Here is a 26,671-nt window from a genome sequence, read left to right on the forward strand (position 1 = left end):
ATTTTATCTGAATCGCTATTCCTTATGTATGAAACTTTTTGTTTCATACTTGCTATTCCTAGTGGGTTTGCAAATCGACCTACCTCATGAATATTAATGAGGAAGGTTTCAGTTTGCGACCCATTGGGAATGCCTGCCATCACAAGGAAGGTGGCCTGAGGAGGTCCGCAGACCAGCATGTCTGTGATTGCCTTTGAATAAAGGTGTTTTTTGTTGTTGAAATGCAACCCACTTTCCTTAAAGGAAAACGGGATGTGTTTCAACAATACAAAATTAAACGTTTTGTTTTAATTGTTTAAGAGCAGGCAGAGGTACGTAAAAAATATTTTTTCAACATTCACAAAGGGGAAGGGGTCCCTTCCAATTTGCGAATACATTACCACCAACTTTGAGTTGCATTTAGGTCACAAAATCTTGATACATAACACGGACGCTCTAACAAGCCCCTTTCAGATAGCGAGAGAATCGCAGTTTGGGTGCTTGTACACCAGGAAAAGCATTTTTGCCATCGCAAATGGCCCGATTTTTGCAATTCGGGCTTTTTGCGAATGTTTAAGCTAACAATGGCCCTGATTTCAATTAGACTGTTCAGGTTTTGTCATCCTTTTTCGTTTTTAAGAGAATGGTTACTATTGAAGGACAATGGAAAATCTTAACCTAGTGTTTTGGGGCTCTCATTACTTAATTGTACTGTCATTCTTAGAGACTAGTTAGCAGAAGGGAAGTGAATCAGACTGAGAGCAGGCTTCCAATGAGAGAAATTCATATTTCACTGGAATGATGTATCTGTGAAGTTACCCCCTCTGCTTGAAACCCCTATTTTTAAACCACTACTTAGAACTATTGCATAGATCATAGTGCTGGTCACTTATACTTTGTCATAAACCATTGCCACCACCTTGTTGGAGCACATCCTATGCCTCTGCCGAATGACTCATGCACTCAATCTTATCTGTTTCTGCCACCATACCTTTAAGAGGGACCCAATGGGTAGAAAGGTTAGCCTTTCTGTTAAATCAATTGCCAGTGGTTATGGTTGTCATTCGTGCATAAGCGAGAGATATGCTTAGTAGAGTTGAGTAAATGTATATAGAGGACACATTGGTTGCCCAACCGTGTTCTGACATACATTTACTGTTGTAAGTTACCTTTTTCCATGGCTACACGCTATCTTGCTTTATATCCTGTTGTTCTGCCTTCACATTATTAAGTGTTGTTCTTAAGTATTTCAGTGTTACTTTAGTGTACTTAATATGTACCATTTGTGATAGGTTTGGATGCAAATTACTTCATCTCATGGCCGGTCGACAGAATTAATGTTGACTGTAAGGTTTTCTTTTGGTCGATTTCTCATCAGGTGGAGAAGGGAGATTTGAAGTTGATAGAAATACTGGCTGGATCCATACAACGGTTCTGTCATTGGAGAAGAATAAGGAATACTTGTTAACGGCGCAAGCTTCTGATAAGCTTGGCAAAAAAGGACCACCAGCCTCTGTATCTGTCATCGCTGGACTTCGGCCACCTCAGTTCAGAAATGCCACATATACTGTCCACGTACCTGAAAACACACCACAGGGAGAAACGTAAGTAGTTCTAGGGTGCCTCCGCCTTACGATGTACACAACTTACCTGGTGGTGAAGTCACTACATCACCCACAAAAGGCTTACTGGTAAATGTAAATATGAGTCACGAAGGATAGGCATGAAGTGAAGGGAAGAGTGTTTAGCTTACTTGAAAAAGAATTATAACCAGACACAAGTCAATGCATAGGATAAACATCATTGAAATCTTCTTAATTTTCTATGTGACATGAATGAATACTTGACCTTAGCAGGGAGGAAGAAATGTTCCCAATACTAGGCATTGTAAACCAGGACTTTGTTGCTTGCAGGTATTGATGGGACTTAGGTGTGTGGTTGAGAGACTGATGGATGTGTTTGGTACTGTCATCTCTGACCTTCCAAGGTGCTTCGAGGAAGGTGCAGAGGCCAATCTCTGGGCTTTTGGAGTCAGAATCTGTTGTATTTTCTTGAAGCTTAAGTGATCATTAGAGTGCCTTGGGCCAATGTAGACTGGCTTCATGAGAAATTGGGAGACCAATGCCTCTGAACATAGGAGAGAGGGAAGAGCGAATCATATATCTGGTGAGCCCTGCTGACAAACCACATACTCTTCTTTTTTTTTTCCCAATTGCCTGCGGGTCTGTTATGACTTCCCCCTGTTCGTCTACTAATTCTGGAACCAGGTGGCTAGCCAGGTCCCTTCTATCAAGAAAGGCAAGGAGCTTGCCAGCTTTATCGCCCAAATCATAGACCCTGCCCTCCTTTTCTATGCCTAGGGTTTTGGCCATGTCTGTGGCAATGGCCCTGTATTTCTCCATCTTGAGTTTGAGTTTGTGCTGTATATCATCTGCGGCCTCTTTGTCCAGCTCACCCTTCAGTCAGAGGATATCTGTTTTCACTTGGACTTTCACCTTTTCCTTCCGAACACCTGCTATTAGTGAGAGGGCCTGTCCCCTTAGTACCATCTTAAAGGCCTCCCAGAGAGTCTGATGCAATGCGACCGATCCTGTATTTTCCGAATAATAGTGATCTATAACTCGAAGGAGAGCCCATCAGACCGCCGGGTTTCGCAGATACCAAGGTTTATTATGCTCGATCTTGCCCACCCATTTGTCATTCAAGACTAATTCAACCCAGATGGGGGAGTGGTCTGATATATCCCTCGCTAAGTGTTACACCTCCCTAACATTGCTGATCTGGGGAGCCGTTACAGGAAGATAGTCGAGACATATACAGTCATCAGCGACAGTACCTTGCCCTCCTACTGCCCGGAGAAAGCCGCATATCTCCCCAAGCCGTCCGTCCATTTGTGTTGTATCGATAGTGGGAAAGACTTTTTGAGCATGATTCCCTTCCCTCTGAAACCCGAAGTGAACCCTGAGTATGCCACAAGTTTGTACCCCCACCTGTTCATGGCCTGGCAGGAATTACCAACAAGATGTGTCTCTTGGAGGAACGCTATGTCCGGGGAGTGCCATTTGATGTGATGTAAGACAATACATCGCTTCACTTTATCCCCCAGACCATTAACATTCCAGTTGAGGAGCTTAAGGCCCTTATCCCAGTTTGTGGGCTGTTGCATATCTGTGTACTAGGAGTTCCCTACCCTGTCTATTAAGAGACAATGCCGCCATTTCTGAACGTTGAACAACAACTAACACCCCTCAACCCAAAAGCCCTCCTCCCTGCTTCCCTGCACTCTGGGCCTCAAACTGCCCAGCAAACAAACAATGCAGAGTGCCTGTCGCCCATGCATTAACTAAAAGAAGTAAACTGTGGGAATTAAGGTTCCGCTACCTCGCTCTCCCGGTAGTCAAGTAATCGTAGCCTCCCGGAGAGGGGAAATACCATCGAAAAAGGGACACTAACGGACAGTCTGTGCTGCGGCCAGGTGCCCTAGTGGGAAGAGCTCCCCCCTACAACGCCCCCAACCATAATACACAGACAATTAAATTTAATAAGCCCGACAGGAGACCCCCGCCTCCCAAAGACAGACAGGTGAGAAACATAGTCCCTGACACCGCTCATCTTACATTGTGTTCCCTTGCACCTCGCCAGCCCTCCAACCAGACTGCCGCTTCTTCAGGACGTTCAAAAAACCACACCTTATCCTCTACCTGGCTGGGAAAAGCATGGCGTATTTTACAACTCTGTCGAGTAGCTCTCTCGTCACCTCGCGGAATGATCCCAGCTGTTTTTGAACTCTCAGGGTAAAGTCAGGAAAGAGGGAAATTTCTGCATTCTGATAGCGGAGAGGTGGAGCCAACCTGGCAGTTTGAAATATGATGTCCCTGTCCCTAAAGTTAAGCAATCTGGGCAGGATGGGACGCGGCGACGCTCCCGGCCACTGCCGACCTCCCGGCACTCTGTGTGCCCTTTCCACCACAAATAACTTTTACAGGCCCTTGGGCTGCAAGTGGTTGAGAATGAGGTCCTCTACGAAGAGGTCAGCCGTCGGCCCCTCCGCCTTCTCGGGTACTCCAATTATGCAGACATTTTTTCTCCTGGAGCAACCTTCATAGTCGTCAAGCTTATCCTCGGGGTACTTACGGAACTCCTGGAGTTCCTTTATGTCGTGCTGCAGTTGCACTGTGTTGCCCTGGAGGCTGGATGTGATGATCTCCATTTGTTTTACCTTTCCACTAATTTTTGCAATGTCCGCCCTGATGAGAGTGACATCAGTGGAGATTGTATCCATGCGTTGTTCAAGAGATGTACGCACACCCGATATCGCCTCAATTACATCCTGCAGGGTCAGTTCACCACGCTCAGCATCAGGTCCGGTGACTGTACCGCCTCTCGGGTGGGGCTCAGTGGCCACAGGTTTAGGCATGGTGAATTTGTCACGTCGGGTTTGTTGGGTCACTTTTGCGCCTTTGGGGCCCGACATGGCTACCGCTCGTCGTCTTCAGCTGGTCCGCACCCCAAGTTGCGTGTCTCTGGCAGTGGAGCCTCGGGATCAGGGCACCTCCCCAGGGGTCAGCGCATGCGACCCGGCATCTCCCAGGCACTCCCGCCTCTCTGCCGGGGGCCTAACGCAGTCTCCTGCCAGAGGCACAGCAGGTCGTCCGTTCTTCAAGCCCCCCAATCACCAAGCAGCTTAGCCATGTGGGTGGGTCGTCCCCCTAGGGTAGCAGGCTGTAGCGGGCAAAACAGGAGTTTGGACGGCGGCCTACAAGCTTATGCGGGCATGCCACATTGTGTAAAGGAGCCGTCGGGTTTGGCGATTTGGCCGCCCTCGCTACTTATGGTCCAATGGTCCTCCCCTGCCCCGAACCCCAGCCGGCAGCCAGGCTCCACTCCCGAGCAGCGCTTCGATCCTCCAGGCCCCAGGGATGATGATCAGGCACAGCTCACGCGGTCTTGTCCACCGCTCCAACTGGGGGGGGGGGGGGGACACCTCAGGACAGTCCCAGGGCAGGCCCCCAGTCTTCCACCCAGCTCTCTACACGGCAATTGCTCGCTCCAGCTGGTCTCTGTGTGAGCATGATGCTGGGGCCGCGGTGGTGTGGGCCCCCGGCTGCCACCGCATCCACTGTTGCTGAGGGGCCCTGGAGTGGGTCCACATACTCCTCTTGATTGTATCCCTTGTAGAAAATGTGAGGCAGACGGCTCGGGGTGAGGTAGTAATGTAGGGGAGTCCCGGGCAACTGCTGTGCCTTACATTTTACTGCTGAAGATGTGCACTCAAACAATCGACTACCCAAACCGCACCACACCAACTTTTCCCAAGTGAATCCATTTCTTCTTCCCAACCACAAACCCACCTTTACTTAAGTTTAATTATCATCCTCCCATGTGAAGAGGTCCTTGTTCCAATCACATGGTTGCACTGGTAACTTCTATGTTGATGCAGACTTTTCTTCTCCGAGATCCCCTTATTTGTTGGAAAACTGAAATAACCGTACTTCCTGTTATGAGACCTCAAGCACAGAAAGATAGATAGAAGTGTGTGAGAGAATGTGAAACATGGCGGGATCTCTGTGCATTTGGGGTTACTGTAGATGGATTAAGGGTTTTGCAGAATGGGATCTACACAAAACAGAAAGCAAGGTGTCTTCCCATCATGTATACGTTCCTTCCACTATCCAGGAAGGAGCCTAGCATTTCTTTCAATTAAATGGCACCAGACAATGTGGAGATGCTGATGCCCTTTGTGGAGAAAGAGAAAACTACAATAAAAATAATAATAAGACATTTATAATGCCACAACTTTACTTTGGACTTTCACCTGTACTGCCAGCTCAGTTTTGACTTTGTTTTTAATGGCATCTTTATTTCGCGACCAGTTTTCTGGTTTACAGTTCCTTTCTAGTCTGGACCATATCTGCTTAGTAAATTCCTCCTGATCTGATTTTTTTAAAATAAATTATTGCTTGAATCCCAGCTACCTTGGGTAGATCTGTCCTATTTGCCTCTTCACTGTGCTGCAGTTGCCAATGGGGTCCAGTGGGCTACCGCAGAGGCCTGCCTACCTGAGGAGCTGAATCACTGTTGGCAAGAGGTACTGGGTAGCCTTCAAGTACACTATTTCCACTTCACTTGAGCATTTATGTAGCTCGCCCATTGCCCCTCTACTTCCATTGACCATTTTATGGTCAAATAATCTTCTATGTTGGTGCCTAGGATCCGTGTGGTGTTTTTATGGTTAAGTCATTAGCACTGTACTCGTCAGAACATTAGCTTCCTGATAACTGAGGCCTTAATTTACATTGCTGAATGACTTTCAGTGTGGTAATACTGCACCCAAACAATTCAACAACACAAGTGAGGTCATTTCTTGGTGTAGCATTCCTATCCTATTCTGAGTTATTCCATGAAGAATGGGAATTTACTGCAGAAATTGGCTTTTATGCATCAGTTTTCACATGTAATTCCCATATTCTGCATTGTTTTCCAGAGATATGTTCCAACCTACAAAAACTTAGTGATAGTTCACCTGGGAGGCCGGTTTGGGCCTGAAGGAAATCCATCTTTGAATGATTGGTTTTCTCCAGAAATATGGGGCCAACTTCAAATCATCTAATAGGCCAGTTGACTTCAGACAAACTATCACTGTTCCTGAATATGTATCCGTTTTGGCTTATGAACGCTTATGCAGAAAAAGGCTGTGTCCAAAGACAGACACCTTTGGCTTTCTTACCTAAAGGAGTGGGGCTCATGCTCGAGGATTGAGTGTTGTTTTGCAACTTGGAACAGAGAAGGAGATAGACTGCTTGGCATGTAGAGAATCTTTCTGGGTGCAGTGCAGAGCCAGACGCCAGCTCCAGAATGCTGCCTGAAGGAGTTTTGTGTGCTAGAGGCTAAATATTGATGGCTTGCGAGTGCTCTCCAGCTCAACCAAGATTGTGGCTGCAGTGCTATGAACAAGGAGAGAGAGTAGAGATGCCATCTCGGCTGCCTGCAAATGGAGTGCAGCTTGTCAGAGATCTCCCTCTGTTCCCTCCATCACCTTGAACTGTGCTGCCCCTCCCGGAGAGTGTTAGAGGGTCCTGATACCCCATTGGCTGGATATGTTTTCAGATTTTTATTTTGCGGGGACTCGCTGGTGTTGCAATTAACCTGAAGTGCCAGTATCACAGTGAGAGCTGCATGCCTCCATACACCTACACCTGTTTGAGATCAAGGCATGCTAGATGCTGACTTCATCTTGAGGCCCATGAGATCCACCTTGGTCACTTCAGAGAGCAGAGGACCTGTACCCACCACCCACTGGAGGAACTGAACTGTGAGGACGAAGCAGCACTTCGCGTCATGTCCTCAACAAACAGCTGAATGGTGACAGAACAATGCTCAAACACCACAGTCTCCTGGCTAAGAAGAATTTAATTATTCCAAGCACGCAACCAAACACTGAGCCAGACGTTCATGCTGCTGACACTTTCTGATCTTTCTTACCCCAAACACTGTGTTTTGTGTACTTTTCAGATGGTAAACCTCGCGGAGACACAGTATGATTATGCATGGTCCATTTGACAGAAGATAATACAAAGTATCTATTGACCCATATTCAAATCTGATGACATATTTGATAGACATATCACTATTCTAAGTATATTTTATAGAAATAAAGTCTTTTTTTTGTCTTAAGAAGATAACCTGCTTGGATGCTGATTCAGTGTGCATGCACATTGAAGAAAACAATCTGGAGCACAGCCAACCTTCAGGATTAGTCCTTGACTGTGCAACCTCCCTTACCCCGGAGAACTGAAGCTCGATCGGCATATTTCTTTATGTAAATCATGTCTTATATCACTGGCAAAAAAAGAGTAACAGGGCTTACATGCTCTAGTTGAACAAAGTGCTCTAACCCCACACCGCCCTCTGAGGCTAAGCCCTGAGTGATCGACCTCACTGGTCCCTAAAAGTCAAAGTCCAAAGAAGGGGTGCTGATCAATTAGTTCCTGGTCCCTGTGCTGAAAGCAAGAGGAAAAGGCACCAAAATCCGAGAATTGCACTTGCTAATGGTAATGGCCTGGTCATTCTGGAGCTCCCATAATATCTCCAATTCCAGACCAAAAACTCATGTTCGCCAATAACTGGGGTTGTGATAATGGATGAAATCAGTAATAACAAGTACAGTATAACCACCCTTAATTACCTGTCATCTTAAAAAGAAGGGTCGCAAATGGTCCACGCTGAAAATTAGAAAAAGATTAATTGCCACCAAAAAACAAATACTGACAAAACCAGTAGGTCTCCGCTCCAAAAGTCTCAGCTGTTAACGTTGCCAATGCTTTTTACTAGTAGCATGCGGACGCATGCATCAAGACACATGTGCACGATTGGCAGCCGCTCTTGCAATGGGCTTTCTATATTATATTATAACCTATTTCATGATGGCCACCGATGCACCGTGATGCACATTCACGTGTGCCATGATAAATGCATCTTGAGGCCTGCATGCATCTTGATGCATGGCGGACATTTTAAATGTACCATTCCCCCGTGGCAGATAGGTGTGTTAGAGCAGTATATTAAAACTGCTACAAAACAAGAAAAGGGAAGTGTGTGTAAGGAGCAGAAAAAAAAGTAATCAGCCCAGCAGCTGCCTGGCCCACATAAAATAAATAAGTAAAATACAAAAATCATAACGTAGGGGCAGGACGGGAGCATCAGAGAAGGGAAATAATGGAAAGAAGCATTGGGTAAAGGAAAACATAGGGGGAAAGAGGAAGGAAACACATGAACCCCAGTGAGAACTGATTGCAAAAACAGAAAAGAGTTCTCCCAAGTATGCAGTGGAAGGATTTAATGTACCCAATTAGAGCACTGTGAGGCCAAACAGCTCCTCTGTGAGATAAGCGCAAGAATAGTGAGGGACGCCATTACATAAAGAGCAGACTCTAGAGTAGACCACAAAAACGTCCAACCATGAGCAAGGGGCTGCTCCAAAGCTCACTCTAGATATGCACTGAAGACACTGTCTGCCAACAAGCTGTCGGGGTCCAAAACCTAAGAGACAATTCTTCAGAATGTCTGCATTTTTTTACACCGGTTATCTTATGCAACATACGTTTGCTTTCCTAAATTCAGTTCCTCATTCATTTCTGTCTTCCTAAGTTGCACATCACATGTTTGAATTCCAGACTTTTCCACCGAGGTGGGTACCGCTAACATCTGTTGCGGAGTTCTAAAGCTGCTTTACAGCGGCAGCAAGCAGCACTGGGAATCCAACACGTGTTGTTGATGGACTGAAACCAGGGGGGCAGTTTTAGAGGGCAGAACACTGCAGGTCTGGAATCGTCTGTAGCCTTCTACAAACCAACCTTTATTGAAAGCCAGGACAAAGAAAGGGCCAGTCTGTTGCTAAGTGTTGGTGGAGTGCCTGTAACCTACCAGGTTTAGCATTTATTACTAAGTGAACTAAAAATATCTGTGTATCACTACTATTCCATGCATTAGGTGTTATTGCAAGTTAATACCGTTTGAGGAGAATAATTGTCTCTTCACATGCTTGTGGGCAATGGCGTACCAAACGAGCATTGACAAAGACAGTAGGTCTGGGTTTACAGTGTCAACAAGTGCAGAGTAAGGACATTAAAGGCAGGCATGAAATGAAAGCCCGACTGGATTGAGGGCTCCTTTGCCTTAGGTAGAGTCCTATCTTTGTTTCTATTTGAGGTCAGATGTCAAAGAAGAGTTTATTATAGAGATCCTTTAATTCTTTTGGCTAGAAAAAAGGAAGGGCAATATGAAGTCTTCTTTTCAAGCCGGCCTTATTTTGACATACAAACAAAAAGAGGAGGGTATTCAAGACACCTTTTTGTGTCTATGTAGAAATATATAAATAACTATACAGTGCTTAATTTGTAAAATATTAAGTGCCAGGGCTCCGACCAGGAGGCCACTGCAGCTTGCACCACCCTTCGACCTTGTCAACGCTGCCAAAACAACTACTAACCATCTCTCTCGCATGTAAATGCCACAGTTCAGATTATTCCAGGTCCTCAAAGCAAAAGGAATGGCAGGTATTAGCAATTTTAATGTATATTATATTCCTAAACAACCGTTGTTCTGCTCATCTCTAAATTAGATGAGCAGTGCCACCATGTGGTAGACTGTTCTAAGTTTGGTGCTGACAATTAGGTGCCGAGCACCGGAAAGCACTGGCTCAAATTAAGCACTTTAACTATAAATACCCAGTGCCTCTTGCCTTTCTCTCCCAGAAGCCTCTGGCAGGGAAAGGCGGGTGGGTTGAACAGAAGCACCAGCACCTAGAGGAGGGAGGGTTGGAGTGAGGAGGTGTCCAGTGCAAGGAATGAGGTGTGCGCGTGGGAAGGAGGGTGGGGTGTGAGGAAGGTACAAAAGGATAGCTGGGAGGGGGAACGAGGAGTGCACAGGGGAAAGAGCCCGACATGAGAGGTTGGAGGGCAGGAGGGACGAGGAACACAGAAGAAAGAGGGAGGCATGACGAGGATTAGAGAGGGCGAACAGAAGAGAAGCTGTGATGCACGTGGGAGGGAGCCAACAGGAGTGAAGAGAAAGTTCTATAGTTGTATGTTTTCCTTAATGCTATTCAATGCAAGCACCCCAAGGGTGGGTGCGCCCAGGCAAGCAATAGCATCAGGGGAGAGATCCACGTGCCACTGTGTTGAGTCAATACTGGTTGGCAAAGTCTCAAGCCAATGAAAGAGGCTGGTCTATGAAGGTGGTAAAAAGAGGCGGACCCATGGCCCATTCCTTGTAGATTTGAAGCAGTAGGTCTGTCTGTCACCTCTGCTGTCAAAACCTAACCTATGTGACTAAGGTTTATGGAGGGGCAAGGGGAGATTGGTTTAGGCCTGTGAGCAAAGTTTCTTTTCACATAGGGGAATTTTGGCAGAGGGTTTCAAATATAGGGGACTTTGAAACATCAAGAAGGGAGCATCTGATACCCTGACATCACTGGTCACTCACTCCCTGGCTGTTTTACAAGGCAATATATTCTAAAACCGGAGGCATTTAAATGAATCTCTAAGGTAGATATCAGGGATGAGTTAAATTAAAATGTTGGCCCGTGCAAGTATGCCGAGGGAAAATTAAATAAATAATTAATTTTCCCTTGGCATCGTCCCTCGAAATCCCCCCTTACACAGCCCCACCGCAGTTACCGGCACGGACCGCGGCTGGTAGTATGAAAGATGACTTCTTAAACAAAGTCCTTCCCATAATATAGTGTGTAACCAAAAACTGTATTGTTTTAAGGTTCGTCTCCGATTCCAAGCTGATTGGGTATTGCGTTTTATCCCCTCTGCTAAAAGGCAGAAACCCACCTGAATAAGAGCTTCCATGTATATTTGTATGTATGTATATATGTACGTATGTATGTATATATGTGGTATTTCTCTAGTGCAAATCTAACCAAAGGCAGAGGAGCGCTATGGAGGGTCAAAGAATAGTATAAAGTCAATGGATGATAGCAGAGAGAGCTGGTTAGTTTGATGGTTAACGCAGTGTGGTGTAGTGTCTTTTAAAGATGCGCATCAGCAGCTCTTTCCCAAACTGAAGCAGCATTGAGGCAGTCCTGATGGATTCAGTGATGTAGTCCCAGATGCCGCGTGCAAAGATGGAAAAGGCCTGCAGTCTTGTTTTTTCTTTTTTACACTTCTTATTCGGCATTCTAAGGGGTTTTTATACAAAAAACCTTCATCGCTGATGCGCCTAAACCCAACAAGAGCTGCCACTAAACCCTTTTCAGTGACCTAAGACATATACAACCCAGATTTGGAAATACAGAAGCTAAAACAGCTTTTCACAAAGACAGCCTTGGTGCTTCCTGCTCTGCTTGGCATCAGCTGGAACTAGGAGGATGCTTGCAGGAGCTCTAGAAGTACAGGAAGATGCTATTGGCCTGGTTGGACATTTCATTGGGGGTCTAGATTGCATCAGTCTATGTAATTGTTATTCCTCCTCCACCCTCCAGCAAGTGGTAGCACTACCTCTATGAACACAGGTCATGCCCCTGACCGTTCGCACCTCCAAAGGAGTTTGCCACTCTACCCCCGGTTCAATGAATCCCTGAGAGTCCGCAAAAAGAAATGTAAAAATCTCGAAAGGAAGTGGCGTCACCATTATCTCTCGAAGGATAGGAACATTTACAGGGCAGCTTTAAAGGCATATTATAAAATGGTGAAGGAGGCTAAGATAAGCTATTTGCAGACTAAAATTGCGTTCACTAATAATAAGGGCAAGGAGATCTTTGGTATAGGGAAGTCCTTTACAGCCCCTAAGGCAATCAGTAAAGTAGCCCCGCTGGCAGCAGACTGGACTAACCAGGTGGCCCAGTCCTTCCATGATGAAATAGTGACAATCCAGCAGTCCTCCTCTGTGACGTCCAGAGAGGCTAGGCCTTAACTTAGTATGGAAGTGGAAACAACTAGGCCTCCGTCCTTCGTGGGACTCTCACAAGGCCTGCAACTATTACAGTTTCTGGCAATTGAAATTGTGAACTCACTTACTTACATGATGAGCCTTAAATCTGGATCACCAGCAGATGCGTCCCCAGCAAAACGTTTACCTGCCCTTGCACCCACCATAAACCAACCAATTAATAAAGTGTTGAATTCATCTCTGGCAGCTGGCATAGTGCCGCCACTCGAGTGCTGATCCAAATATACCCACAAATTGCAGGCCTATTTCTCTCCTTCCAGCCTTCTCCAAAGTATTGGAGAAGCACGTCAATAAAGTGATCATGGAGTATAAGGAGAATCATAAACTCTTGCACCCCACACAATCGGGTTTCAGGGCCAATTATAGCACTAAAACAGCCCTGTTGGAAGTGACGGAACATCTCAAGGAGAAGCTGGATCAGGGGGGTAGAGCGATCCTCATATTGCTGGACCTGTCAGCAGCGTTCGACACTGTGCCGCATATGAGTCTCCTCGATAGACTGAAGAACATGGGTATTTGAGTTGGGGTTCTAGCCTGGATAACATCCTATCTGGAGGACAGAGAACAGGTAATTTGGACTCTTCCTTTCTCATCTCCCATGCCCAGTATAGAGGTGGGAGTCCCTCAGGGCTCTTCTCCTAGCCCAACACTTTTCAACTTGAACATGTCCCCCTTAGCACCGCTAGTGGAGGCCAATGGGGCCAAGATAATTTCATACGCTGACGATACTCAGTTGATTTTCTCTTGCAACAAAGGCACAGAGTTTGACGGGTGTGCGATTAGATCTTGTCTCACAGAGGTCTAAAGGTGGCTGGAAGAGAACCAGCTTAAGTGCAATTCTGACAAATCGAAAGTTGTTTTTTCTGGCCTGCCCTCAGTGCATGACTGGAGCCAATGGTGGCCGGAGGTATTCTCTCCTCCCAGCGTTGCCCAATCCACAGTGAAGAATCTGGAAATCTACATTGACAATGCCCTCTCTCTGCGCTCCCAAGTTCATGCCCTAGTGGGGTCCTACTTTGGCCTACTTCGGATGTTGAGAAAATTCCTTCCGTTCCTCCCACTGGACTACAGGAGATAGTAGTCCAGGCATTGATCACGTCCCGATTGGACTATGCGAACATCCTCTACCTGGGCCTACCAGATTTCCTCCTGCAGCGCCTTCAGCTGGTGCAAAATTCAGCAGCTAGGGTGATTCTCCATCTAAAACGTAGGCCCCACATGGCCCTTCATCTCAAGGCCCTTCATTGACTCCGGGTGAGGGAGCAGATAAAATTTAAGGCGAAGGTAATTTTTTTTAAAGCCCTCCACGGTAAGGGGGCTAGTTACCTTAGGAAACAGGTCTGCCATTACGCACCTACAAGAGTACTCAGATCATCCTCCGCGGTGTATGCATGTGTCCCTAAGGTACGCCTGACATTCCGGGGCGGTAAATCCTTTAGGCTCCTGGGGGCTCAAACATGGAATAAACGTCCGGTGGCTCTACCTTACCGGGAGGCGTGCTTTGATGAAGGTGTGACTACAAGCCCCTCTACCCCTGTCGTTTACCATGAGGCAATAGTATTGCCTAACAAGAAATACGGAGTATCATTAAATAACCGTATGTATTTTGTGTATACACATTAGGTGTGCACTTCACTGTATCCCTATTATAGGATTTATTAGGAGTGGTACACACGGGGCTGGACCCCGTGTAGTCCCGATAAAGAGCTTGTAGGGGACAGCTCGAAACATGTTGACACAGGCGTAATACTAGGAGAACCTAACTCATTATGGTCAGGTTCCTGCCTGGTATCAACCCCTGATTTTAACCATACCAGCTAGGGGCGGGAATAAAATAGTAGCTCACTATTTGGGTATTTTTAAAACTTATTTTCCTTCCACTCCACATCACTGCACCACCCATAGTTCATAACTAAATACTCCTACGTAGTTCGCAAGTCGCAGCATGCCTCAATCCGTAGATGACTGAGTGAAACCCCAATGATGAAGCATGCCACCTAGGGGAAACCCTGGTGGGTGAGGGGTCTCTAGAAAAAGAGTCTTTTTTCTAGGAAGGTGATTGCAACAAACTTTTGTTGAATCCTAGTTCCCCCAGAGGTTAGTGTTTTTTTCGATATACTCGAATTTTGTGAATCTATTCTGAAAATACCACTTTTTGAAAGTAGTTTTTTTCTGCCAAATTCAAATGTGCCTTTCTGCCAGTGTCCAGGGTCACATGACTGTTAATGGCTTTCCTGCGGGTTGATGTATATTTCTTCCAGACAGGGGACAAAAGGGCCTTGGGTGTGGGAAGGCTGATCGTCCACTGAATAGGGTGGCTTGTGGGATTGTTCTCAGCCTTCTTGGTCTTCAACGGCTAGCCTGAGGGCTGTGCCCACACTCTTCCTGACTTCTGCAGCTACCTGCCCTGTCACTGGCAAATGCAGCCCATACCTGTGCCTGCCTGCCCTTTGTTACCCTAGACAGATTGGAGCCAGACCCAGGAGATGGAGAAGAAATGACCTTAACCAGTTAGTGTTAGAGACAGGGGTAGACACCCACACACAGACTGGCACTGGGTATACAAGTGCAATCCTCAGAGCCTCTCATCAGAGCACTTCTGGGCCTGTGGAGACTCAGAAGAGGCACTGCCTTGCTGTCTGAAGCCTGAAGAAAGACTGGGCCTGCTTGTCTTGAACCCAGGACCCAGAAGTGATTTAAAGGGTCAGTTGGCTGGCTTCCGTTTGAGCTTCAAAGACACAGGAGCTTTCACAGGACTTCCCTGCAACTGCCCAGCTGACCAGCACAAACTTGGACCTGCATGGACCCTGCTGCTGGTCTGTGCTGGAGTGAGCCCTGATCCACAAGAGGTCTCTCCCCAGGTCCTGGGCCCTTGGCTGTTGCCAGAGTTTACCCTTCCTACCTTCCTACCGCAAAACAGAATGATTTGGACTGCAGGTGAGAATCCAGAAGCTCTGGGCTGTTTGCGTAGAAAAGAACCGTCCTCTATCTTCTCGCAACCAGGAGCAAACTTCACCATAGCCAACACAGGACTTACATTACGACTGCCAATGCAACCTTCCCGGTTACAGACTCCAGACTTCACCACACATGGTGCTCTTTGCGTCAGCAACAACTGTCCTGCGTCTGACCGATAGCCAGCTCTTTGTGGCACACCCAATCTCGTCACGGTCAAACCTTGATGGGCAGCCAGCTCTTAACAGCATCAACGGCCTCTTGGGGGACCAACATGAAGCTCCGATTGAGGCTGCTATTTTGGAACTGGATTAAACAAAAGGTAAACTTTCCACTAGGATGAACCTGATCCCCGTATCGGACCTGCACTCCATCACAGTCAGTCTTAACATTTGACTTTGGCCTGGTCTAGCGCGTCCAGATAACCAAGATTAGTGTTTTGTGTTTTTTGGCACTATACTTACTGAAAACTTCATATCTACTTGTTGGATTTTTGTGATTTAGGGGTCATTTTATGTATTTGAATGTACTCTTATTTTTGCACACTAGTTTGGGATTTTTATTGTGTTGTGTTTTCACTTTATTACTGTTTGAGTGCAACATAAATACTTACGGATTGCCTCTTAGTTAACCCTGAATGCTTTTGTGCCCAGCTACCAGAGTGCTGGGCACAGGGTTTATTAGTGAAGTTTTACCTTGGCAAGGAGTGTGCTTATCACTTGAGCCCGGCTCTCGCCCCTCCCAACTAATGACCCAATTCCTTACAGTTGCAAAGAGCATGCCTTTAGCTGTTTGTTTTTGGAGGTAAGGCTCCACCATTATTGTCACATTAAAATACACTATGGTGGACGCTTGGTTTTGAGGGTCACAAAAAGAAACATATAGAAAGGATAACAGATTTTAGTTACAATATAAATAATTGACGGTAAAGCCATACTCGTTTTAGAAATTATGATGAGTTACAGGATGATTTACTTCTGTGAAACATGCTGATCTACTGTTGGAATTTGATCAAAAAGGATTTTGTTCCATTATTTTGTCTTGGAAATAATGGTAAGTGCTCTAGAAGACAGAAGGAGGACATGTATGCTCTATAAATCAAAATACATCTTCCTCTATCCTGCGATAAAATAAGTCTGGCATGCGGCGTAAAACACACACTCCCAACAGCATCAGCGGCTTGTCACTTGACTTCCCAGAGTTCTTTCACAGTTTCATCCCAGTCGCTACCTTTCTGTGATCTGGTAATCGTGAACGCATCTGACTACCATATGCTTGACTTGGAGCTGTAGAATTGAAATCATTTCCATGGAGGAGACTATAGTAAATTAACTAAATGAGGGATGATCTTTTGCTACAGAAATTTTGGTTAATGCTCTTGAAAGCTAAAATGAGGACACATTTTGCATACGTTTTCAAGTACCCTCCCCGCTCATGTCAGAAAAAAAGTTGAGCATGCTGAGTGGAACTTACTTTCAGCAGCAGCATCAGCAGTCAGTCAGTTGGTCCTCAGTGTGCTACACTAGCTGCTCAGTGGAGTGCTAATGAACCAGTAGAGCGCTATCTTTCTGTATTTATGGCAAAAGTGAGGCGGTCCTGAATGCCGCTTTGCTGTAGTGGGAGCTGTGGCATTTATAGCCTTTCCTGTGGAACAGGATGGAATGAATTGTTGAAAGAGATCCCTAGCTAAGTCCACTTCCCCTTACCCTCTCAGATTATCCATCCTCTTTGTTGAATATTGCCTCCTTAATTTTAAAATAGTTACCTTTTGGTAGACATAAATGTTTTTCTTTAATTGTCCATTAAAATGTATTGGAGTAGACCTTTTTTTAGAGGTGCAGTAACATATTTGCAGACTAGACTAATATCCTATTTAAAATGGGTGGATGTGTGCTCGCATGGGTAGAAAAGCCCTTCAAAAAAGCTTTTGTTTGTACATTTAAATAAAAAACAAAAAAATCCCAAGTCCCTTGGTCATGCATGCACTGGCTTCAAAATATATTTTTATTGTGAGTTAAACATAAAGAAATAATAAACATGTTTCAAAATGTATTTTCTTAGTCTAAAGGACTACATTTTCATGTAATTAATTAAAACATATGTTTAAATAAGTAGCGTTTTAATTTGGGTCGAACAATGAGGCACTATTTTAAACACAAACTGCCAGGAACTGCAGAGGTTTCAACAACTTGGAACGTTTTAAATATACAGTGCGGATAAATGCAAGGGAAGGCAGATTCAGGAACTAAGATAAGAACCATTTTTATATCTGAATTTAGCCTTCTGAACAGCAGCGTGAATGGTTCTAAAGTTGCATCTTCGGCAGCAGCATGTCTCCCTGCACGGGACAGTCTGTGCGCTAGGTCAGCACTCTAGTTCCGTAGTAGAACTGGGATTTTGACAAGCAGATGTTAGGAGAAGTGGGTATAGAAATATGTAGGATATGTCTTGGGTACTACGTATGCATTTCTTGTGTAGATATCAACTGGCTAGGATCCAATCTAAATGCAGCATTTTGGTTGAGCACGGCTGTCTGGTTTTGAATAAGTAATACGTGGGAAATCCAATCTTCACGATACAAACACAACCAATTGAAAATACTCCAAGAATCAAATGGAAAGGAGACCCAAAATACGAAAGTGTTCCAATGTCATTCAAATGGTGGAAATGCTGATGATATAACATTGGTGTCTGCTAAATGTGTCTCTGACGATCTCCTCTTTTTGTTTGTTCTTTCACCCTGCCTGCCTCTCCCTAGGATCATCGCTGTATCTGCCTCCTCCTTCCAGAAGCAGCCCCTTAGCTACAGTTTGCTGCTGAACCCCAGCAGCGTATTTCACATCCACCAGGTCACTGGGGAGATCAGTTTAACGCGCAGTGTCGATTATGAGAGCCGCCCGCATCGGTACCTGCTGCTCGTGAAAGTGACGGAGAACCCGGAGCAGCTCACGAGCACAGCAGAGGTATGTGTTGTTGGAAACCTGTTGTAAGTTTTTTTGTGAACGAGGCATTTTATAGCCACAGATGTCTCCAGAAAGGATAACGACTTGTATGGTGCTTTCTTTTAAGGAACTAGTAGTACTGTTGGGTCATGTTACAAGTTATAGCATTTTATTCTTTGCCTAAAAATGCAAATTACTCAATAAAATGTGTATATGGCCAAATACTAGTGCAGCAAAGTAGTCCTGCTGATGAGGAGAGAAAGTACAATTAGTACAGTGTAACGTGAATATAAAAGCGGTAGAGTGTTCGTCAACAAATAATGCAATTTCAGTGGCACTGCAGCTTTGTATTCCTAGCACAATCAGAAGTCCGGTTTGAAGGTTTTTCAGTGCTAGCATGAGCGATCACTTGCTTCAGCTATTCCAGAGTGATACTCATCTTACACATACCATCATGGGGTCAGCCTCCTTCAGCCATTGGCTAACCTGATTGTGAGGGAGGCATCCTGCTGTTGCACAATGTGTACATCCTCACCCTAAGTAGTCCCCTTCAGTGCCAGGGACTACTGACCCAGTGTGTGATTTCGCATATAAGAATATTTTTCCTTTTAGACAATGCATATTTTACATAATGCTTAGTTTACTTTGGCCAGGGCTGGTTAGTTGTCCTAATACTGTTACTGGCCCGCTTGTGTTTTACATGTCATATTCATGCATCTCTCGCATGAGTCAATGTTTTTGCACAAAAAAACAATTTAAAAAAGCCGCCCATGCAAGCACAGGCGTGCATCTGCATGCACAGCTGCCAACCTTTCAATGTTTGTCATTTTTATAAAAAAAAACATTCTGGATTGATCGCCCCTGCATGCGCACCTCTGCACATGCCTAAGCAGCCATCTTTAATTTTTTTTTTTTTACAAGATTAATAACTATTGGAAGGGGGGCAGCCATACATGCATGTTTGCATGCCTACACACCCATCTATCAATAGCTTTTGTGAAACTTTATTACAACAACCATTTCATGATGGCCGCCATTGCTTATGCATTACCGCTCAAGCATATGCATACACAGGCAACAAAATTTCAATGGGATTAGTAATAAAGTTTTACAAAAACTCTTCACAAAAAAACAAGCATTGGCAAGGCAGGTCAGCACCCAACGTGAGACCTATTGGTTTTGGCAATACTTGTTTAATGATTGGGGTTATGTACACTGAGGTTCATAGATGTCCATATGGTCTTCTGTGAAAGACATGGGGTAATCACTATGGTTTTTGTTCTTGTTCTAAAGGCACTTTTTAAAAACAAAAACGTTGGGTAGTGCTTCTGTTGCCGAATATGATCTTTTTTGTAAGAATACATGTACTAAACCTGCTTTTGGAGTTGTCCTTGGCTCCCTTCTAAGACGCAGGGTATTCTCCCAGAGCTTTGTGAGTGTCTTAGAGGGGCCTCTTCAAACAATATGGGTACTTACTCTGGGTTTGTGCCTTTTAAAATATCTTCTTTTGAAGGTGTTTCCACTTGTCCAAAATGATGTTATTATAAAAATATGGCGTACTCTTCATTTTTTTCAATATGACCTTCTTTTAAAGGTTGTGTACTCTCCCTTGTTTTTTCAGGTGTGCAGACTTTGTGCTGTGTTTATTTTGCCAATGGACATTTCACCGCCTGCACTGCAGCGCCTAATTAAACAGCTCTGTAGTTGGAGGTGGATAAATGCCCGTATTTTAAAATACAGCCAATAAAATGGAGGACTGACTCAAAAAATCGGTTCTAGAGTGGAATTTGGAAAAACAGTGAAGGTTTATTACTGAATTTCAGTAACACAATACAGGAAAAACATATGCCATTAAGGCTCATAGTAAATAGCTTAATACAAATAAAATGCATAATCAGAAAACAGCCCTAGGGCCCTATGTTCAAAGCTATTTTGTGGTCGCGGAGACTCTGATTGTCAAAATCGGAGCCTTTTTAATCGCAAAATAGCTTTTAAATATGATCAAAACCCAAATTGCAATTCGGTAACTTGCTACTAAATTTACGACTACATACTAAATGACAAATTGAGCGAGGCGTGTTTAGAGCGTCCCTTCCAATTCACTGTTTCTTTTGGCATGTATTAATGGTTTTGCGGTCGCAAATCATTAATAGGTTATCGACCCCTCAAAGGAGGTGGTAACTCACTCGCAAATGGGAAGGGGTCCCTTGTCGATATTGTAAAAACTTTTTGGGGAGTAGGCATTGGTCCCTGAGACCACTGCTTACCCCCAACAAAAGTTGTTGGAAACTTGTATTTTTTTTTAAACACATCCCATTTTCCTATAAGGAAAACAGGCTGCTTTGAAAAAAAAAAAAAGAGAGATGGCCTTATTTAAAGCAATCTAAGACATGGTGGATTCGTAGTGGATCGCAATTTACAACCTACCTCATGCATATTAATGAGATAAGTCAAACTGCAACCCCTACAAATCGAATTTTGCAAACCAATATGTTTGAACATATGTTGGTTTGGAAAAACGCGGTGTTTTCAGTAAAAGTAAGTGCGCGAGTTGCAACCACTGTTACTGAATGCATTGTAAGAACATAATGGCCAAAGTCCCAACTGTGCAGCAAAATCAGTAAGAAATCAGGCAGCATACCTAGTGGTCAGAAAGAGTTTTCTGGCTCACCCTCAAATACAAGGTTTATATACAGCTTTACTGCATAGAAATTACACAGAACTGCAAAGTTAGCATGGTATGATCATTGCTCCAGCAAATCACAGCTTTACAATTAAAAACGTCACACAGCCCTATCACCTTAGCACTAGCCCACTACATGAATATTGATTCAGCCCTTCTGGCCTAATTTCACCCGGAAGTGTCAGAACAAATTCGTTTCATAAACAACAGTGAACCATTGTGAATGAATGCAATTCCGCATGCAAGCGGAAGATCCTTGGAATTTGTTACTGAAGCTATCTCTAGCAGGCTCCCTTCGAGAACAGTGTCATTCAAGAATAAACAAACCCACATCTTTCTGCACGTTATGTCATGCAGATATATAATCAGAGAATTGTATGATATAACATTCATTTTGAACAAGATGGCATTATGGCCTATTAGAGTTTTATTTAGCATAAGCCCGAAAAAATACGCTTTAATATGTCATAGCAAATTTGTTTAAGTTGTGATAGCTCCATGATAGTATACATAAATTAAAATATAGATTAGGTACTCTGAACATTATTAATAATGCACAATTTGATTTAAGCACACAGTCATAACCATCTCAATGATAACAGCAGTGGCAAAAATGTACATTTAAATTGCACACCCTGAAAATCGAAATCCCATGCCTCGCCCTGAGATGTTCATGTGGGATAAATGTAAGGTCTTGGGGTCTTCAAAGGTCATATAGACAGCATTAGTAAATTGTGGCAGGCCTTCATAGGGCTAGCGACAAAGCCATTAAAATCAATGTTCTGTGGAAAACAAGGACTAACGGCGGACCCCAAAGGCTGCACCTCTTTTTTTTTGTTCCCGTTAGGTTTAGTTGGTTATATGATTACAGTTGGTGTGCACAGACTGCTCCTGCATCCGCCGTTAAATGATGCAAACTGCCAAGCAGATAAACAAGAATTGAGAGAAAATGGAGTAGTGCACTACCATAATGTTCCGTTTAAGTCACACCAAGTGGTCAATTTTCTTCAATGGAAATGCTCTTTATTATAATAATCCAACAGAAATATGAAGACAGTCTCAGCCAGACTTTACCTACTTCCGGTTGCGATGTGAGGAAGGAGTATGGACTCGTGACGGTTCCAGAATCCACAACTGTGCCCTTATCAAGGAGGCATTTGTCTTTTCCTCGGACCCACCATATGATATGGACATTAGCTTTTTCTGAGACCACTTTTCTTCATCAATACAGAGAGTTGTCTCACTGTGGAGTTATCACTCATCGTCGCGCATGCCTTGACGAAGTTCATTTCTTGAACGAAACGCGTTGGCTGAGACTGTCTTCATATTTCTGTTGGATTATTATAATAAAGAACATTTCCATTGAAGAAAATTGACCACTTGGTGTGACTTAAACGGAACATTATGGTAGTGCACTGCTCCATTTTCTCTCAATTAAAATCAATGTTGTTCACTTCGCTTTTAGTACCACCTTGCCTTTTAAAAGGAACTAATCGGGGGCGTGGCCAAGATGGTGGCCGAGTGAGACGCTTTAGTGAATCTCTCCGGCGCCATCGACACAGAGCTTACAATTAGCAGCTCAATGCCGGCACCTGCTGCGGTAGGAGATGAGCTGTATGCGTAAGGGTACAATCCCAAGAGTTTGTAGCGTGATTCGCGGGTCAGCTGCGGCGGATGCAGAGCGATTGTCGCTGAAGATGTTTTGCGGCCCCGGGGCCTGACGGAGAGAAGCGAACTCACCTAGCAGGTTGGCCTTGTGAGCGATCCACCGCGTGGGTCCCGGGTGACAGTGGAAGAAAGAGGAATCGGGCTGCTGCCTGGCGAATGTTGATCCCCTGTAAGAAGGTGAGATGGGCGTGTAGCGGAGGCCCGACAAAGTCGGCGGCCCGGCCTCGTGCACGGCGCGGGTGCGCGACTGGCCCAGAGTGGAGCGAGGGCCGCTGCTGAGGGCAGACGCATGGTGAAGAGACTGGACCCGGAGCAGCGTGGTGGGCCTGGACCCTGAGGGTGAGGAGTGGACCTGCGGGGTAAGGCGGCCTAGTGAAATCCCCCACCGGGACCCCCGGCAGCCGAATAGAGAGTGGGGGTCAAGCTGCGGCCTAGCTGCCGGCACCGCTCAGAGACAGTGAGGCCGGCATGCAGTGAAGGCCCGACGGAGCTAGCGGCCTCGCCTGGCATATAGAATAGCCGTGCGTTCGGCATGGAACTGAGGAAGGGCCGTTGCTGCAGTTCGGAAACCTGCAGGGATAGACGGACGCCAGGCTGTGCGGCCCTTGAGAAATAGTGATCCCAAAGCGAGCGTAGCGCCGGGTGGGACCCCCTTGGTGTAGAGGCTCGGCGAGGTGGGAGACCGCCGGACGCCCCAACAGTGAAGACTACTGTGTGCCCTGCTGCAAACACCCAGGCTGGAGAGGTGCACTTGTGGGAGCCAGCAATAATTGAAAAAACCCAAGCCCCTCTGGGTGAAAGGCCTCAGTCACACCACAGGACCTTGGACCTAAGGCTGCGGCGAGATTTTGATAATAGCGCAGGTCACTTGGGCCGTTGAGTCCTTTCCAGAGGAGGACACTATCTGCGAGCCCGCTTGCGGCGCTTGGTGACCCTCCATGATTTTACTTTCAGAGCCCCAGTCAATGCTGGGAGGGGCCCCTGGAGGCGTCTCTATCATACAGTTGGCACCGGAGTGGAAGCCTTCATCTCACAGTCTGCTTGTACTACCCACAGGATTGGGCAAGGCCGGATTCTAGAAGGCCTGGATCTGCTTGAAGCATACTGCGCACCGCCAGCACTTTGAGAAGCGGGGAAATGGAACGTCGATCAGCGCATGCTGCGCAAGCCGCCCTTGCAATCTCCCTCCCTTCCCCGCTGGCTGGCCTTGGTCGTGCCCCCAGAGTGAACACGCAGGGCCCGGAACGGCGAGGGGGGGGTGGGACCCCTGGAGCGGCTCTTCCCTGCAGTTGGCATCGCGGCGGGACACCTTAGCCATACATACTACCTACATGAGTGAACAAAATCAGATTCCGGGAGCCTTAGATATGACTGAGACATCTTGCCTGTCGGCAACACATAGAGAAGCTGGGAGAGGTTACCCCAACCAGGGCATACAGCATAAACCGCCATTGCCGATTCCCGCCTTTCACACAACTGCTGCCCTCTGGGGACACAATGGCCTCCGCGGGATTAAGAAAGACAGGTTCGTTAAAGAAATGCTGCTGAAACAACCCACCGCATCCTCAACAGCGAGTGCACCAGTGGATGATGAAGGGCCGAAGGGAGATCTAGAAGCCCAGGATGCCCCTGCAACTCAAGCTTTTATGTCCAAACTCTTCTCGTCCCTCCGTGAGGAGCTGCTCACCATGCAAACTCAACTATCAGCAGACCTGAAGGATGTTAGAAAGGATCTGGATGAGGTGGGGGACCATGTTGCTTCTCTGGAAGAACGTGAAACTAATAGGGATGAAGAGCTGGAAATGATGCAGCAAGAGCTGCTGTGCCTCCGCGAGCAGCACATCGAACTGCAAGCGGCTGCCGAGGATTTGGAAAATCGTTCACGCCGCAACAATGTGCGCATCAGAGGGGCCCCTTCCCGAGCAGAAGATGATGACATCCGCAAATAAGTCTTGGGCGACAAATGTCCCTCGGAAATCCAGAGAGACAGAGTACACCGAGTGGGTCTGCCCAAAGGCGCCAAAGCTCCTCCACTGGATATCCTCGTGTGTGTACACGATTTTCAACTCAAAGAGCTTATACCTCTTCAAGCCCGGAAGGCTCATCCGGTCCAGTACAGGGGCCACATGTTGACTTTCTTTCAGGACCTTTCCCTGACTACACTCGCAAAAAAAGGAATTTCCGAGCTATCAACACACTTAAAAGAAAAGGGAATAGCGTACTCCTGGGGTCACCCTTTCCGCATCATCTTTCGACTCGAGAACAAGTTATGGCAAATCAAATCTCTGAAAGAAGCCACTGAAGTGCTGGGCCTGCCCTAGGAACCTCCACAGGCAGATACTTCCAGGTACAGGAAGACCACAAACACTCCAGCATCCTGATGGGGGCGGGTGGGGGGCCCCCCGTGATCAACAAACCTGACTCAGAGACGATTGCCAGTGAAAGAAAGGCTGTGATCAGTGCCCTGTCCAACTCACCTGAACGCACTGTCTCCTCTTGAATTGTGCCTTGGGCTTCAAGCGGCTTGCTTTCAGATGGCGCCGGAGAATACCAGACCACTGGACTACTCCTTCCCGAGTCTCATTCGAGGGACTCCACCTCATCTACAACTGAAAATTCACCCGGAGCGACCGGCCCACGCTTCCCATGCTTTTCTTCAGATGAACTGTTGTCTCCTGTTGAGATGGATTTGACTCTTCTTCACTCTTATGGGGAGGGAATTTTTAGGGCACAGTTTGGGGTTTTATTATTAGTTTGGTTGACCCTATCAGTATATCCCTTCACCTCACCACTATCTGACAAAGTCACTGTCCTAACTGAGCAGATTTGCCTGTGGGTAGGGCGGCTTAGGTGCACCTGTATATGCATGCACATTGATAGGCCCCCCACACACCTAATGATGGGTAAAGCTCTGAAAATAGTAAGCCTAAATGCCCGGGGACTGAACCACCCAGTGAAAAGATCCGCTATTCTGTCCCTTCTGGAAAGCTCCTGCAGGAAAATCACCTTTTGCAGCGCGATACACGCCGCATGCGCTCCCGGCGTTTCCCCCTCCAAGTCTGGTCGTCCAACACAGGCCAAAAGACCAATGGGGTTTCAATTCTCTTCAGTGCGAAATTTAGCGGCAAACTGTTGGCCACTACTGTAGAAATAAAGGGGATACTCTTAGCGGCCCGGATTCAGTGGGAGACCCTGCAATTTACGCTGCCAACATTTACACCCCGAATACACAAAAGGAACAATTCATTCGCAAAGCCCTGGGCGAGGTCTTGGTGTCCGCTGACGCAGAAATCTTAGTGGGTGGTGACCTTAACCTGGTAATGAATACGATCGGCACACACAGCTGAGCCAAAACCATGTAGACCACAATCCGCTTCATCAGAACAGCATCCGGGGCGTCGGTACAGGTAGATCGAGATATAGCCAGAAATTTTCAATCCTTCTACCAATCGCTATACGTGGAGGAAGACACATCCCAAGTGTCCCCTCACTTATTTCTGCGGGACGTTCCGGTCACTAGACTGACTGAAACCATTGCTGAACAACTGGACCAACCTATTTGTCCGGATGAGGTGATAACAGCCATTGCACACCTACAGAGGAACAAGGCGCCGGGCCCGGGCGGGTTCACGGCCCAATTTTATAAATTATTCTGCCCAGAACTGGCTCCACTGCTGACCCGAGTTTTTAACTCTTTTCGGGAAAAGGGATCTCTGACAGATTTGATGCTGGAAGCTTCAATATCAGTTATCCTGAAACCAATGAAAGACCCGAGAGAGTGTGCCTCCTACCGCCCAATTTCCTTACTAAACATCGATGCGAAGATTTTCCCTGGACTACTAGCGGCCCGACTCAACCCGTTGATGGCAGTGTTAATCGAACCGGACCAATCGGGATTCATACCCACCCGACAGAGCGGAGACAACACGGGAAGGTTGCTTCACCTTACGGATGTTATCCATAGATCGGGCAAGGAGGTGGCCTTCCT

The 26,671-nt window shown here is 46.0% G+C and overlaps 1 protein-coding gene across 1 annotated transcript in view; it reads left to right on the top strand.

The window, feature by feature from the left end:
- Positions 1 to 26,671, top strand: part of LOC146776290 (neural-cadherin-like) — a 567,428-nt gene that overhangs the window by 76,524 nt on the left and 464,233 nt on the right. The window contains exons 3-4 of the mRNA XM_085637108.1: positions 1,358 to 1,583; positions 18,149 to 18,353. Coding sequence (XP_085493234.1) covers positions 1,358 to 1,583; positions 18,149 to 18,353 — 431 coding nt within the window. The remainder of the gene's footprint in view (positions 1 to 1,357; positions 1,584 to 18,148; positions 18,354 to 26,671) is intronic.

This window comes from Triturus cristatus, chromosome 12, assembly GCF_964204655.1.
Source record: "Triturus cristatus chromosome 12, aTriCri1.1, whole genome shotgun sequence".
Taxonomy (NCBI): Eukaryota; Metazoa; Chordata; class Amphibia; order Caudata; family Salamandridae; genus Triturus; species Triturus cristatus.